Here is a 17,798-nt window from a genome sequence, read left to right on the forward strand (position 1 = left end):
TTTCATTTCATTTCGTGGATCTAAAAAAACAATAGAAAAAAACAATTTCATGGGTTTTTTTTTCAATCGGGTTTTTTTGGGGGGCCCAAAAAACCAATGCTAAAAACAAAAATAAAACCCCATCCTAGCCCTTCCATTTTAGTAAAACTTTGAACACCCCCACTAGCTTAATACCCTCGCCCAGCCTCCTGAACCCCCCCCAGAGCTCACCAGTAATGTCCTGATAGTCTGGCAGGAGGCCCAGGAGCATTTCCCACTTCCAGGCCAGTGGCTGCCCTCATTCAAAATGGTGCCGGCCGACCTTTGCCCTTATCTTCCTTATCTTGTGACAGGGGCTACCTGTGCTAAACTAAACCCGCAACAGAATTTTTTGTAACTACCACCCCTAGTGTTTAACTCTCTTGGTCTATCCTCCAGCATTAAGAGAGTATTTTTCAGACAGACCACATAAGCTAAAGTCTGCAGATACTAAACGCTTTTGTGCATTCATTTGCACACACAACCTCCCAGGCAATTTTCAAAAGGCCATTTACACACATGAATCCTTTTGAAAATTACCCCATAATAGTTCTATGTTTGTACCACCGAGCAGTTTTACATAGTTTCATCTTTTGGTAGAATGTCTCTGTTACAGTGGCAGCTGGTGAGATATTACCGTATTTTTCGCTCCATAAGACGCACCTGACCATAAGAAGCACCTAGGATTCAGAGCGGGAAAATTAAAAAAAGTATATATAAATAAATAAATAAATAAAAATGGTGTGCTAAACTGGCTCTGTTCCCAGGCATCTGTGCGTCTTATGGAGCAAAATAGGGGAGGGCATAAAATGTGTTATTTGTCCCCATTTCGTTTTTGGGTCTGGGGAGGGCCATTTCTGTCCACTTCCAGGATCAGAAAACTTTTATCATGCTCTTTGTTGGAAAAACAAAATAAAAAACCCATTCCAACCCTTTACATTTAATTAACTACAAACCCCCACCCTCCTGACCCCCCCAAGACTGGCCAAAAGTCCCTGGTGTTCCAACGGGGATCCAGGAGTGATCTCCTGCACTTGGGCTGTCGGCTGCCAGTATTCAAAATGGCACCGATAGCCTTTGCCCTTACTATGTCACAGGGGCTACCGGTGCCATTGGTAGGCCCCTGTCACATGGTAGGAGCACAAGATGGCGCCGGCCATCCATTGCTCCTACCATGTGACATGGGCCTACCAGTGGCACCGGTAGCCCCTGTGACATAGTAAGGTCAAAGGCTATCGGCGCCATTTTGAATTCTGGCAGCCGACGGCCCAAGTGCAGGAGATCGCTGCTGGACCACCAGGGACTTTTGGCAAGTCTTGGGGGGGTCAGGAGGGTGGGGAGTTGTAGTTAGGTTTTTTTTTTTTAATATTCGCTCCATAAGACACACAGACATTTTCCCCCCACTTTTGTAGGAAAAAAAGTGCATCTTATGGAGCGAAAAATACGGTAAACTGAGCAGGCAGTTTTTCTCTGTAACTCATGCTGCAATCCAGGAAACACCATAGAAGGTGATAGAGACCTGATGCCTCAGGTTTCCCCTTTTCTGACTTTTCACTTAAGTGTGTCAGACTCAACATCTCTCTTAGATTTTACCTTTTTATCCTTTCATCTCCCTTTCAATCTCATGGTCACTCCTGACTGAGGTGCTTTCCTGTAGCTCCTCTTTCCTAGTTAAGAAGTCATTCCTCCTCTTCTCCTTCCCTGCACCCTGCAGCTATGTATGTTCCATTAAAAATCTGTCTGTCCAACCCAGCCGTCTTGACAGCTTGTACACATGTGGTTGTATATATAGGGCAGGCTTGTTTACCCCGACTTCCTTAATTACTGACTTGCTGTAAGTTAGTGGATGGAAGCACAAGCAGTGGTGACTAGAGAGGCAACATTTTAAATTTTAAAAGTAAAGATTGTTAACAAATTAAAAGAAGTATATAAAAAAAAAAAGAATGATTTGTAAACTGGAAGGTGTATTAAATTCCACCTTGACCAGCCACCACTGCTTTGTTGATTTGTTATTTCAGACTCTGCTTTTTTTTTATTTGGAGCTTTTTCTGCATATATCTTTGTTCATCATGTGATTGGACAGATTTCTTCTTAAAAGATAGTTGAATGCTATTTTTCTATGACTGTCAGTTACTGTACATGGAAAGCTAGACTACTAACACAAATCTTAATGCCTTGCTGAGGATAATGGAGTGATCTTGTTCCATTTTAATCCATAAAGCCTTTTGAAAAATCATTAGCAGCTTCCATGCAAAGATGAATGGCTGAGCAGATTAGATGCACTAACTTATTGTAATCCCAGGAGTTTCACTTGGTCTTGTGTGCTAAAAGGACCAAGTGATGAGGACTGAATGGAAAGTGTCTCACTTTTCTGCAGCAAACCAACCTGTGTTTTTCACAAGCCAAAAATTAATTAAACAGTATATTCATTGATTTTCTTACCCGCTTTGATATAAACAATGACACAGGCTTGCATGTTTATGAAGGATTGCTGTGAAACACAAGGCTAAGTGCCTTAGTCTATCCAAGTACCATAGTGATCCTCATAAATGCCCAGTTTGGAGTTTGCTATTGCAGAATCATTACAGGGAGAAAAAACACATTGGTGTAATCGCTGTTAACCAGTCAGATTTGTCCATTAATATTCGTATTTCTAAAACCATTTTATTATGTATATAAGAACATAAGATATGCCATGTTAAGTCAGACTAAGGAGGTAATTTTCAAAAAGAGTTACACATGTAAATGTAACTACTATCATAGCAATTTTCAAAAGCCATTTACTCGAGTAAAGTGCATTTACGCAAGTAAATCCTATGGACAATTCAATGGCATATATTGTAGCAATTTTCAAAAACCTAATCTGGATCAAAAGTTACCTGGCAGATCCTAAAGAGTAGATCCATTTTTTGTTCCAATGACCCAGCACCAGGAACAAGTGAGCAGCAAGACTCTTTTGCACTGTGCGTGTGGAGTGAGTGTATAGTGTGAGGCGTAGACCGCAGCAATCAAAAAATGAGCAGCAGCATAGTTTGCTGCTGCTCAACAACAACTTCAGGGTATGTTCAGTGGCAAGAGGCATGAAAGACTGCAGAGCAAAGTACATGCTGATACTGCCTTCTGAATAGTGCAAAATCACAGTATTGGAGGCCATTCCTCTTTTACTGGGATTTTATTTCACCTGTGAAAAGCTAATCCTGATATGTTACTGTGTCTCAGCATATTGATACTGATGTAATGGTAGTAAATCAGTTATGCACTAGGAGTTATATTTATTTATCAGCATGTAAGAAAGGGGAAGTAGGGAGGTGGGGTTGTGATCTACTGTTTTAATTTGGCCATAAAATGTACACCGCGTAAAATGGGTGATGGGGATGAAAGCTTAGTAATCACTTTAGATACCTGGACTATTGGTTTGGTGTATTAGCTCCCAGGGCAGAAGGGGACTCCATTAGCCAAAACTATTGAGTTTATTTTCCCTTTCTCCCTTTGCTATCAAAAGTTACTAGTAATTGGTGACTTTAACATATATGTTGACTGTCTTTCTTCTAGTTAATGGCATGTGTCCCTTATTAATTTAGGGTTAATACAGTTGGCCAACAGCCCCACCCATCGCAGAGGCAATACTTTAGATCTACTTCTGGTTCCAACTGAATTAGCTGGCCAAGATTTTATTACTGATCTGAGATAGATGAACTCCTATGAACTGGTCATTTTTATTAAGCTTTATATTTTGGTCAGGATAAATATCTTCTAAGTCTGGACAGGTAGGAGTAAGGAAATATTATCAGGAGGCTGGTGATGTTGATGAATTTGGAGAATAGTGGAGGATTTCAAGAGACAAATTATCATTAAGTTCTTCATCTGCACTTGTTGAGTCACTGTTTACAGTTTTGACTAATATTATAGAGAGGATTGCCCCCTAAAAATTCAGGATCTGTCAGCTTTAAGAGCTTGTGTCCCTTGGTTTAATGCCTCATTGGTTGAGAAGAAGCAGGATAATGCACCAAACCAAAAGGAAATGGCAGAAAGAACAGAGTTTAGGGATTAAGCAAGCATTTGATCTTGCTAGGGCAATATATAGGAAAGAATTTGAGAGAAATAGGAAGTTATTTTACTCCTCATGTTTGAACTCCTTCCTGAATTGGCCATGGGAATTATTTGCTCTAGTATCCCATTTAGTGGATCCCCTGAGGGGAGTCTCAAAATAATGAATCCCGAGATTGTGAATTGTTTGCCTAATGTTATAATGATAAATTGGAGAGGATATGTAAAGCAATGGATGACAAGGTTGTCCAAACTGTTGATAGTGAAGTTGCTTCGACTGAGGTTAGGAGGAACAGCTTTCAGACTATGATCTCTCTTGAGATTGAAGTGGGTTTGGGTAAATTAACATCTTTTTTCTGTCTCTTAGACTTTAGTGTTTTTGGAGTTTTATATAACTTATGTGACGACTTTATGGAAATCATAACAAGAGAAGGGATGGCTCGTGTACATTTTAAGAGAGCTGTGATTCACCCTGTTTTAAAGAATTCTGGTTTTCTTTCTATAGAAATCTGATGGGTTAAATTGTTTTGTTTGGATTTGTAAGTCTGTATAAGAGATGATTGGCATGTCTGCCCGGACCCTGGATTAGATAAAACCTCACAGGTTAAGCTGGGTGGGGGTGGGTAGTGTGGTACTACAGATATTACTGAGACATTGTGATTTATGGACAACTGGAGGCGGCAGCACCAAGGTGAGAGGGACTATACTTTTTTCTGACTCAGCCATCGTATGTACAGTTGAATTAATTACCTTATGTGTACTCCTAATTTCTTTTCTAAAATAAAGGGCAGTGCGATTTTGACTTGTGATACCTCTGACCATATTCCAGTTGAGATCTCCATTGCTATTGGGTCCCCTAAACCTGGCTCCTTTGCTTGGAGATTGAATACTTCTCTGTTGGGTGATAGTCATTTTCCAACCCTGCTGAAAAGTGCAGTATCTGAATTTGAGGAGTTTAACCCATTTGAGGATTGATTACTCGCCAGCCTTGAGGTAGGAAGTCTTTAAGGCCTTCTTGCAAGGCAGAATTATTAGTTTCACCAGTCATCTTCAAAAGGAGCACAGAGCAAAGGCAGATGCTATGTTGGGGACAATCAGGGACTTAGAGAGACAGCATAAGAAGGATTGCTCTAAGCATATTATAGATTGTTGGTGGCGGCTCGAAAAGAGTTGAAACCTTAGAGATTGGCAAGCTTGGTCAGGCATTAAAATTTGCTAAACTCAACTTTTATGAGCTTGGAGGTAAACCTAGTTCTTTGTTGGCCAGAGCAGTGAATTTTAAAGCGGGAAGATCTCATATTCTAGAACTTAATATACCGATGGGTGGAAAGACAACTGACCCTAAACAAATAGAGAATTTAACTGTGCATTTTTTTTTGTGTTTTTTGATTTGCATTTAGCTTCTCCAGCTACAGCTGATGATGTTGTTGGTGAATTCCTGGTGGGCCTGAATTTTTATCTCGGCTGCAAGAAACACAAGCAGCGATCCTAGATGCCCCTGTTATAGTACTTGAAATACAAGAAACTTCCTGGAGGGAAGTGCTCTTGCCCGGATGGTTTTCAAATTGAGTTATACAAAAAGTTCTTGCCTGATCTGGTTTCATTTCTATTGCCTCTTTTTCAGGAGGATGGGGAGGGGAGTTCTGGGTTAGGTATTCTGGCAGATGCTGTAATTATCTTAATTCCTAAACCACAAAAAAGATTTGCAGGAATGTGGGTCTTATAGACCCATCTCTTTACTCAGCTCCAATATAAAAAATTTAGCTAAAATTCTTCAACTAAGGCCGGAATCAGTTTTGCCAATTTTAGTCCATGGGACTCAAGTTGGTTTTCTGATGGGTAGGGTATCAACTGCTAATACTAGAAGGCTTTTCAGTATATATGGCTAAAAGGGGTGGTAAGCCTGCTTTAGTTCTATCTTTAGATGCGGGAAAAGCCTTTGATAGGCTCAGCTGGGGTTTTCTGTTTCGCACATTGACGCATGTCAGTATTGCTGGGAGGTTTTTTGATTGGATTAAAGCAATGTATAAGTCACCCCGGGCTCAGTTACTGATTAACAGTTCCTTATGTCCTTTTATTAACATTGCCCATGGGATGCATCAGGGCTGCCCGTTATCTCCTTTACCTACTTTTTGACCTTGCTATAGAACCTCTGGCAGTGGTTGTTAGGCAGGATGAGGGTATTCGTGGTCTTAGACTGGAGGATGTAGGGAACATAAGATATCCTTAATATGTGGATGACATCTTGATTTGTCTATTGGTGCCATCCGTATCTGGACCACATCTTCTGGCCCTGATAGAATAATACAGTAAGCGCTCCAGCTGTAAAGTTCATTTTGAAAAATCTGAACTTTACCCCATTGTCCCAAGAATACCTGTACTTGAATGTTTGTTTATCTAACTTTTGGCGAGTTAGTGAGGGATTTACTTATCTGGGCATTTACTTTTCTAGGGACTTCAGTACATTTTATGTTAAAAATTTTCATTATTTGATTGGGGATATCAAGCAAAACTTACAGAAGTGGGGTGAACGTTATATTACTTGGGCAGGTAGAATCAGCTTGTTAAAAATGAATATTTTGCCTGTGTTGTACTTTTTCCAACATGTTCCTTGCTCTATTCCAGTGCAGGTTTTTGCTGATTTACATAGTTGGATAGGTAAATTCATATGGAACCATAGACCAGCTCGAATTAAGCTCAGAACATTATGGCTCAGGGAACAGCAAGGTGGGGATGGCCCTGTCTAACCTTCGGGTTTATTACTGGTCAGCTAGGTTGATTTGTATGCAAAATTGGATCTGTAGTACTGATGTTTCTTAGCTGCTGTTGGAGAGAGAGCAGACTGACAATGTTGACCTGGCTGTGTTTCCTTTTTTACCTCCTGCTCCACCACGTTTGTAAGATTAGTAGAATTAGCACACATGCTCCAGATTTGGAGACACTCTTAAATTTCTAGACATTTAGAATAAAGAGCTTTCGCCTCTCTCTCCCATATATGGTAACTCAAGCTTATCGAGTCACACCTTTTCCCCTGTTTTCAAAGTGTGGAGAGAGCATGTTCTGGTGGATAATGTGCACATGTAGGGGAGGTGAATGGTTTCTACCCTTTCAGACGCTAGTGGAGGATTTTGACATCAGTCAGGAGAGTCATGCCCAATATCTGCAGGTGCATCAGGCTCTATCGGGTAGCTTTTGCCTGAAAAGATCCTTTCGCCCATTGAATGGGTTTGAAAAATTAATTAGTGATCTCGAGGCTAGAGTGCATGTGGTTGCAATTACATATAGGGGACTCATTGGGGACAAATTTGCACATAACACCCCATAGGGGTTGGTTGATACTTGGAACTCTGACTTGGATATTACTCTGGATGTTAAAGACTGGAAATACATATGGTTATCAGCTCATCACCCTTCCATATGTGCCAAGAGGGTTACGCTGATAAGCCGTCTTTTGCATAGAACTTACAGAACTCCAGCATACTATGCTAAGATATTTCCAGATTCCAGTGACTCTTTCTGGAAGGGTTGTGGTGAATTGGGAACTTTTCTGCATATATGGTGAAAATGCCCAAATGTGCACCATTCCTGGTTGGAGATTACTCAAGAGATTGCTGACATTTTAGGATTCCCTGTGTTTGTGGGGCCAGAATTGGGTTTGCTGGGTAGATAGTAGGATCCCGTTAAGTACCGGAAATTAATGAGTCATTTGCTGTTGGCAGCTAGATTTACGATTGCTATCTTTTGGAAAACAAGCCCCTCTTTGGACTATTGGCATCATCAGGTGTGAGAAATTGCAGATCTTGAAATGCTATGTTATGATGTGCAGAATGCGCATTTTAAATATATCTTATTTATTTATTTATTTATTTATTTATAACTTTTTAAATACCGAGGTTCAATTAACAAGATTGATTAATTATTAATTAAGTCTTAATTTGGAGTCCATATATAGAATATTGTACATGTCTTTTGTGGTAGATGCCTCTGTATTTTATACTTCTCATATATAGGTCATGTATCAGTCACAAGTTGGTCTGTACACATTGCAATTTACCTGCAATGTTTGGAAAAGTTGTTAGTTATAAAAATAAACAAATAAATAAATAAAATCTGTTTTTCTAATCCATGACCCAGTCAACTTCTGCCCAATATTGAACCTACCTTCATTGGGTAAGATTTTGGAAAACCTTGTGTTGACATAGTTAACTTTCTTGATGATAATTATCTGTTAAATGGGCATCAGCGTGGGTTCCATGTAGATCATAGTACCAAAACTCAGTTATTCTCTGTTTCTGACTTCATTCTGTAAGAATTAGATCAGGGTCAAGCAGTTATTGTTCTATTATTAAATGTTTCTGCAGCTTTTGATTCTGTCTCTCATGTGCTCTTTTTAAAGCGGTTAGCTGAACTTTAGAAAAGGAAGAATAGTTGCTCAATGGTTTTCCTTCCTTTCTAGAAGGACGATGTCAACAAGTACGGATGGATTTACAGATACCCTCTTGGAATGCTATTACCGTTGGGGTGCTGCAGGATTTATCCCTCTCCACAACTTTGTTTGATATTTATCATGGCTCCTTTGTTTTAGATTAGAAGAATTAGGAGTTTTTTCCGAGGCATATGCCGATGATTTACAATTGTTATTTCCTGTTTCTAAGACTGTTGCTGCTTGCTTGCTCATATTTCTTTTATTTTTTAGGAGTAGTTAATGAATGAGAGAACAAACTTATGTTAAATATTGCCAAAATAGAAGCTGTGTGGATCTCTCATTCTTCCTCATTCCTAGAGCCCTATATTCAGCTTTTATTTGAAAATTCTGTTATATACTTTCTAATATTGTTCAAGCTAAGATAAAGAATGGGCTGGGAGCAGTAAAAGAATGAGGTAGGTAAGGAAACAGGAAAATTCAGTAAAGGCAGTAGGCAACAGAAAGTGGGCAGAGGCAGTTCTGCCAACTCTCAGTAGATGTATTAACAGTTTAAAAGATAAATAAATGACACCTACATAAAAATTCTATGTCTGTAAAAACAAAACAAAAAAAAAACCTGGGTGACAGGGCCGTGTCTCCAGTCCCATGGGCTCAATTTCTGTCTAACTGCAGTACTTCAGATTCAAGAACTATGTTTTGGAGCCTAAAGAAGTGAATCTGGGCACATAAGTCCAGCTGTGCACAAAATGACAACAGGAAAAAAAAAAAAAAGAGACTATCAGTAAAAATATTTTCATGGGTTGGCACCCCTAGTAAGAGAGTACAGGAAAAACAACAAGCAGACAGATAGAGAAAATGGTAGCATTGGAGGGCAAGGGAACATCAGCCGTGAGTGGTACAGGTTGGAGTGGAGTGGGGGAGTCAGCGAGCGGAGTAGTTGATAGGGCAGGGGCAGATGCCCCAGGCTCTCACCTTTAGCACGTATAGAGAGTAATTGCAACAGTCAGTTTTGCATGATGTCAAAACCCTGAAGTATGAAACCCATTTCTCCACCATGACAGGGCTCAGGCTCCAATTACCCTCCATCTCGGTCTCCCCCCTCTTTCTGGGCTTTTGCTGTCCACTTTCCATTCTCTGTTCCCACCTCTCTCCTCCATTCTCGCTCGCTCATACTTATGCCAGCTCCTTCTCTCACTCTCGGCACCCTGCTCCCTACTTCCTTCTCCTAACTCTGTCCTTTGTTAACACAAAATATCGGCATTAGAATCTATGGTCTGATTGTTGTACTGGTATTAGTGCGTATTCCTTACTGTAAGATCATGAGATGTGAGTACAGTGTAGTTGAAAGACATGAATCCTAAAATATAGAATTCTGCTGTTTGACAGACTGCTCTCACTGCTTTGTAGATTTTAATTTGAACTGTTTATTTAATTTATATTCTGCTTTTCAACCACTTCAAAGCAGATTATATTCAGGTACTGCAAGTATTTCCCTGTGCTCAGAGGGCTTATGATCTAAGTTTTGTATCTGATACAATGGAAGGTAAAGTGACTTGCCCAAGGTCACAAAGAGCAGCAGTGGCTTCACTGGTTCATAGCCCTCTGTTCAAATCATCAGGCTACTCCACCACCCCATGTTTTATTTTCATTTGCTTTAGTGGAAATGTTCAATGTAATTACCTTGAAATAGCATAACTTTATGAAAGGATTAAGTGTTCCTTTGAAAAATAACACCACTTCATAAGTAATAGATGAGGATTGAAACTCTGTGTAGTAATACACTCAATGACAAATGTAAAATCTAGGTTCCCTTACGTACCCGGATCCGTCCAGACCATGGGTTGAGCCTCCCATCCAGCAGATGGAGACAGACCAAAACTGAAAGGGTATCCTATATCAGGACAGAGCCTACCCTGCAGCCCTTCAGTATTTGTCTGTTTCCAGCAGATGCCAGACAGCTCACTCTGCGGTTCCCTTTTAGCTTGCCCTTACCCTACGGGGTTCCTTGTCTGCTTCCTTTCCTTGTGGGCAAGCTCAAGCAAGTATTGATTGGTTTTAATTCTCTGTTTAAAAAAAAAATAAATTAAATTTTGTCACTTTCTTTCTGCTATGTTAGGGAGACAGTTCTGTCTCCCTCTCTTTTGGGGTGCCTAAGGGGGCTTGCCTCTTGAATTGTTCAGGCTAGGTTCCCTTCCCGGTGACCTTTTTATATTGGGGCAATACTGGTGGTGCCAGTCACTCCCCCTTAGCCTTCTGCCTTGCCCCGAGATGTTTATTCCTCGGGTGTTCTCTCAGGGAGGTTTTATTCCCCTGTTATCTACAAAAAAAAAGAAACTTCCATATATTTATTTTGGTGCGATTTAAAGAGAGGCAGAAAGGCTTTTGACATTTGTTGTCTGTTAGGGAGAGTGCAGGTTTCAATTGCCTGCACTTCTCCCCTGGGGCTCCCTGCTCAGCTGTTTTCTGTTTCACTCGCGGCTGTACTTAACTCTGAATGCCGCGTTCTAATCTCTATCTTGTGGAGACCCGGCCTCCCGACTCTCCCACGATGGTTTGTGTTCCGGCTGCCTGCCGGGTGGGGAGGGCCCCTCCTCAGCAGCGCTGAAAACCTCAGCCCGGGGACGCGCTATCCGACGCATGGCCAGGCCGTTCCCCACCTGGCAAACCATGGGAACGGCGGCCATCTTGGGACTTAGTCCCGATGCCGATTCAGCATTACAGGAGGCAGAGGAGCTGGACCTGCAGGTTTTACCCCCCAATTTAAGCCCAGTACGCTCTCAGGGGGATGTCCCTGACCCCCCCCTCGCCACCTTCGCCCCCCCCTCCCCCCGCAAGAAAATCCTTTCGGGCCCAATTTTCCTCTGAATTTGTGCTCCTTTTGCACAGATCATATTTGGCTAGCCTGCAGGAGGATGAGGACCCCCCCCCCTCTAGGTCCCCCCCTCAAAGATTCCTTGGATGCCCGTGCCGCTACCCCCCACGGTGCCGAATGTGCAGGATTCCATCCGGGTGTGGGTGGTCCCGGGGGCCCCCTTCCGCCCGGATCCGCCGCAGCCTCCCGCGGACCCCCTCCAGGATTCTGATGAGGATTTTTCTACACCAGCCCCCCCCCCCCCTTTTGAGGGTGATGATCCCCGAGTACTCAGTCTATTTCAGCGGGAAGAGCTGGAGCCCCTCATCCCTTTTATTCTACAGGAATTGGGGATTGATGCTCCCTCAGAGGATACGGTGACGGTCGCAATGCCGGCAAATGCGGACCTGGTCCTGGCAGGACTTGGGGCGCTTCCGCGCACGTTTCCCTTCCATCCCATGCATAAGTTACTTCTTTTGCAGGAATGGGAAGCTCCAAAGATTGGTCTCCTAGTCGGGAGAGCTATGGATAAGCTCTACCCGCTCCCCGAAGATTGCCTGGACTTGCTGAAGATTCCCAAAGTGGATTCTTCTGTCTCTGCAGTCACCAAGCATACCACGATCCTAGTGATGGGCGCCACAGCTTTGAAGGACTCTTCAGTCGGCAGGTACTTCGAGCGGGACTGTCTCAGTCCCACCCTTTGTAGGGAAGCTTTGGTACATCCCATGGTCTGGACTGATCCAGGTACGTACAGGGAAAGGAAAATTAGTTCTTACCTGTTAATTTCGTTCCTTTAGTACCACGGATCAGTCCAGACGCCCTCCCGTGTTCTGTCCGCTCAAACTCTTTCTTGTTTTTTCCGTCTTATAGGAGTATTTTTGTGTCTCTGCATGGCTCTCTTGGATTTTCATTACAGGCACCGGAAGTATCTTTTATGATGATCTGGGGTAGTCATGCAAGAGCGATTAGTCACACAGTTCTTTCAGTTGTTCTATTGTTGGCTTGTTTTACCAATTTTAATAGTTATCCTGTTACTTGCTTGACCTTATGCCTTTTGCTGCTTTGACAATGGTTAAACTGAAGGGCTGCAGGGTAGGCTCTGTCCTGATATAGGATACCCTTTCAGTTTTTCTCTGTCTCCATCTGCTGGACAGGAGGCTCAACCCATGGTCTGGACTGATCCATGGTACTACAGGAACAAAAATTAACAGGTAAGAACTAATTTTCTTATGTTAAAGCTATATTTTTCAGTTTCTCCAATATGAATATTACTACATTGCTCCGGGAGACACTGATGCTGCACATTCAGGCCGATGTAATATTGTGTGCTGGCCGCAGTGCACAGCTCTACGCACGTTTGGACGTGCGTTCATAACCCCCGATGCAAAACAGGGGTTAGCGCATCCAAAACACACATCCAACCAAACGCATAGCTAATAGCGCTTATCCCATGTAAATTCATGTTGTTGAGGCTATTAGCTATTTCCCCTCATGCAAAAAAAAAAAAAAAAGTGAGCCCGACACGCACGTTTTTATCCTCAGAAATTAATGCCTGCCCCAGATTCTTCAGGAGCCCAAAAAGGTTATAGAAAAGCAGAAAATACTACTTTTCTATAGCTCCTCTGACTTAATTTCATGGCAATATTAAGTCGGAGGAACCGAAAAAGGACAACCCTAAAAAAAATATATATATATTTTTTAAAAAAAGTGTGCCGGTAGTCAGGTTAGGAAAAGGGACGCTCAGTAAAATTGAGCATCTGTTTTTCTAATCCTTAGACAGTCACCTCTCCTGGGCACCCGATGCTGAGGAGGTGCTAGGGACGCAAAATTTTCTCTAGTGCCTTCTTTTTACCGCAGCAGCCAATTTAAATCTTAAATCGAGCTCTTGGGAGAGGTGGATCGGTGTAGGTTAAGAGAGCGGGCGCTCAATCATGAGCGCTAGTCTAGCGTGCGCTGATAATGCATTGGCCAGATGTGAATAACAAGTTATTGCATTTTAAGGATGAAAACTAAATTCATCTTCTATCCCATATGTAATTATGAAAATTTGTCCCAACTGACAGTTTATCTTGGTGAAAGATGATTGTTTTGTTTTTCCTTAGGTACTCTTTTGTCGTTTGACAGATGAACAGCGTCAAGTATATCAGAACTTCATTGATTCCAAAGAAGTGTACGGGATCCTAAATGGAGACATGCAGGTTTGTAGTAATAGGAAAGAGGGGACACTACACAGGACTGCAGGGATGGGTAAGTGAGTGTAATAGCACTGCCTAGTCAGACTAGGGTCCCCCTGCTGGGAGTTCAGTTAGAGCTGCTGAATGAAATGAATTGAGTTTTGTATTCTCTCCCCTCATTCATTTACCTCTGCTTAGCAGAACAAAATTCAACCCGGCAGGCAGTCTCTGCTCAGGAGCAACACACTGGAAGACAGAAAAGAAAATGGGTCACAGGCATATTCAGTTTCCCTGGTCAGTATTCTGGCAGACATAAAGATTGCACAGAACAAGGGGTTTGACATTATTATGTTGTGCTCGGTGGTGGCAGTTTTCCTTTTTTTTGTAAATCTCACCAATTTGAATCCATAGCTGTACTTGGTGGAGTTACTGTTACACTGCAGGTTAACTGCTGGGATACCACAGAGCCTGTCATTCTACTGTCAGTCATTTTAGATCAGAATCTAGCTCTTATCCCCATAAGAACATAAGAAATTGCCAAACAGGTTCAGACTGAAGGTCCATCAAGCCCAGCATCCTGTTTCCATCAGTGGCCAATCCAATAACTGGCAAATACCCAAACAGTAAATAAATCCTATGCTACTTAATGCCAGTAATAAGCAGTGGCTATTCCCTAAGTCAGTTTGATTAATAGCAGTTTATGGACTTCTCCAGGAACTTGTCCAAACCTTTTTTTAAACCCAGCTAAACTATAACTGCCTTAATCATATCCTCTGGCAATGAATTCCAGAGCTCAATTGTGCACTGAGTGAAAAATAATTTTCTCTGATTTGTTTTAAATGTTCTACTTGCCAAATTAATGGAGTGCTTCCTATTTCTTGTATTATCTGAAAGAGTAAATAACTAGTTCACATTTATCCTTTTTAGTCCTTTCATGATTTTACAGACTTCTATCATATCCCCCAGGAGTATGCGATCCAGGGTTGGATTTAAAATAGTGGCATCCATAGGCAGAAGACTCCAGGGTAGGAGAATGTTCTCTTGGAGATCAGAGAAGAGTGGTGGGAGTCCCAGTTTTCAGGCACCCATCAGGATTATTTGGCACCAAAGGCATGTGCATATGTTGCCTATGCCTAAATCTGGTCCTGATGCTATCCTAGAAAATTAACATAGGCCTAGATTCATCACTCTGCTATATTTATATATATTTTATAGCAGAATGATGAGCCGCAAACAAAAAAAAAAAGGGGGGGGGGGGTAGGTGACGATAATGTGCAGCTGGCCACATTGCACGCTATCACTTTCATAGCACCACGATAAAAGGTGTTATTTCCCATGGTGCTGCCAGCAATAATGTGAAAACCATTATCGCCCGCAGTGCTGCCGGGATATTACTCTGCCGAAACCCCACCCACACCCCTCCCCTTCCCTTAATTTGACTAGTACTGCCACGATGCGGCCGGTATCCCATGCGGTAGAGCATTATCGCACGCGACAAGGCCGCATCACAGCTTGATGAATGACCCGAATAGTTAGTACTAGTGTACTAGCTGCAAAAAAAACAAAAAACATTCATTTGGCAGTTTCAACAAAATTAAGATCCCCACAAAAATGCACAATGGGGGGGGGGATTAAAAGCTTAAAGGTTTATTTAGCTAATTCTATTAGATTTAGTACTTGGCAAGACTAAAAAAAAAAAAAAACTTGTTTGTGGAAAAAAAAAAGTTGAACCTAGGTCCTGGTCAGTGGAAATGTTTTAATTTCCATTTTTCGATACACCTTGTTTCTGCAAAGTAGGATGACTCCTGCAACCTGGGGTGGGGGTTCTGGTGAGAACTCTTTGTTTTGTGTTGTTAAAACCTTTTGATGCCTATGTCGATTGGACATAACATCAGTGTTGCTGTTGTAAGGGGAAAGGGTGAGCCTCACTGCTCCTTAATTAATATTTTGCCAAGTTGCCATGTATGCTGAGTCATGAAACCACAATCGAAAATCAAAAGAGCATTGTGGATGCTATTGTCTGAAAAGATTCTTAATCTTGCCATCCTTTGCAATAAAGGATCATTGGAGAGCTTTTTGTATTCTAAAGGTGGATGCCTCACTAAGCAAGGCTTCCAGCCAAAACATTTTGAGAAAATGAACACCAAACACATCTCTGTGACACTAGTTTTGATACCTGCATTTTAATGATTAGAGCATCTATGTGTTTGTGATGCAGTGCTTGAAATACAATGCAATTTCCAGTCAAATGATGCAGTTCAGCTCAGTAGCTAAAGATGTGATATAGCAGAATGACATGGGGATCCTAGCATAGCATAGTCTTGACCAACAGCCTCAGTGCCCCGGATATTTCAGTATTTCTAAAAGACTCTAAACCAGTGCACTTCGCTACAGATGCATGAACCTCAACCCCAGCCTACTTACAAATTTCAGTGGCCCTGTTTTCTCATACTATCTGCTTGCTAATATCTTCTCTCATTTCTTTACATAACATCGTTGGTCAAAAGTAATGACATAATTAAAGCATTTGTCTTCCTATATGCAGGTTTTCCCTGGACTTATCGCACTGAGAAAAATATGCAACCATCCTGATCTCTTTTCAGGCGGACCCAAAATTCTTAAAGGTGTGCCAGATGATCAGTTGGTGGAAGCAGATGAATTTGGATACTGGAAGCGTTCAGGAAAGATGATAGTGGTAGAATCACTGCTGAAAATCTGGCATAGGCAAGGGCACAGAGTTCTGCTATTTACTCAGTCTAGGCAGGTAAGAGTACTGACAACATTAAACCTAAGTTAATGGCTTTGAAAATTATCCCCTACATGCCTAAGGTGACATAGAGACACAAAACATATTTTAGAAATTAACATTTGGTGTAAAGAATGCCTTTGGAAATTTTGTGTATTTCATGGAGCACACTTTTTCAATTTTGTTTCATTAATTAGAGTTGATTTGATGAAATGGTTTTTATTATGCATCTTTTTAAATGTGTGCTAGTAAATGAACCGAAGTGCAGTGACTGGAGCACCGCAATGAAAACTTGGGGCTTTCAAAATGTGCCAGTGCAAGAATTGTCTACATAGAGAGAAATTTTCCAAAGGATTTACATATGCAAAAGTGGCAATTTTCAAAATCCCACTTACATGCGTAAAATCCAGTTTTAAGTCTGTAAATCCTTTTGAAATTACCCCCATTCTGTGCAGATGTCAAAAGATAAACACATTGATTTGCACTACAAAAGGACTCCCCTCAGTTGCTTAACATGCTGCAGTTCAGTAAATAGGAAATTGAAGGCTTAAAAATAGTAAATAGTAATAACAATCTTTTTATAAACTTCATTTTTAAAACAAATTCCACTTAGCTATATCAGGACATAACCAACGATGACCCTGACTTTTACGGTTTGGGAAACAGATAAGTATGGGGGTAACCTGCACAGCACATCAAATACTACCATAAGCTTGCTGGGCAGACTGGATGGGCCATTTGGTCCTTTTCTGCCATCATTTCTATGTTTATTGTTGCTATCAGTTAATAATAGTGTCTTTCCATCTCTTCCTGCTACACCAATCCAGTCCTGCCAAGTGGGTTATTTTCCCCTACCTGCAGATGGAGGCAGATAACACTGTTTTTCTGTGAGCCATCACAGCCTCTACTTAGGAAGTGGTGCTAGCATCAGGAAATCCAGTATTTTCTGCCTCCAGCAGCTCATCCTAAAGCAAGGGATCGCACTTCCAGCCATAGCCAATTACCTGGCCCAGGGTTCTAACCTAGGATCCAACAACGAGCTACTGCACCATTCCAGTCCTATCATCTACTGGAGGCAGAATATACTGGATTCCTGCTGCTAGCACCACCCTGGGGGGGGGGGGGTGCCTGGTTGAGCTTGGTCAGGGAGCCAAAATTAAAAATAAATAAAAAAGAATAAAGATAACAAAGGGGATAGCGTTCTATATTTTCCTGCTGAGAGGAGTTTTTGTCTGTCCCCATGCCTTGGGTGAGTGTTTTTCTGGACTCATTTCTCTCTCCTCCTTCTCTCCTTCTTTGTCGCTCAAAAAAAAAAGTCAAAGCAAACTCAGAGAGAACTTTTAGCAGGAGCAGCTGTACAGGGATAGCAATGGGTGCATCGGCTGTCTGGAGGAAGCACAGTCGGCCTTGCGATCGGGGGGGGGGGGGGGGGGGGGGGGGGGGGGGGTTGGAGCACTTGGCTGCATCGCTCTCCCTCGCGCTTGTTAGGCAGCAGTTTAGTGGACCCGATGGTGAAGCCAGGCCACAGTTGCTGAC

General features: G+C 41.9%; 1 protein-coding gene across 1 annotated transcript in view; it reads left to right on the top strand.

The window, feature by feature from the left end:
• ERCC6 (ERCC excision repair 6, chromatin remodeling factor) overlaps positions 1 to 17,798 on the top strand; it is a 211,735-nt gene that overhangs the window by 130,068 nt on the left and 63,869 nt on the right. Inside the window, exons 12-13 of the mRNA XM_029609617.1 lie at positions 13,445 to 13,540; positions 16,062 to 16,280. Of these exons, the coding sequence (XP_029465477.1) occupies positions 13,445 to 13,540; positions 16,062 to 16,280 (315 nt within the window). The remainder of the gene's footprint in view (positions 1 to 13,444; positions 13,541 to 16,061; positions 16,281 to 17,798) is intronic.

Source organism: Rhinatrema bivittatum, chromosome 7 (genome assembly GCF_901001135.1).
Source record: "Rhinatrema bivittatum chromosome 7, aRhiBiv1.1, whole genome shotgun sequence".
NCBI lineage: Eukaryota > Metazoa > Chordata > Amphibia > Gymnophiona > Rhinatrematidae > Rhinatrema > Rhinatrema bivittatum.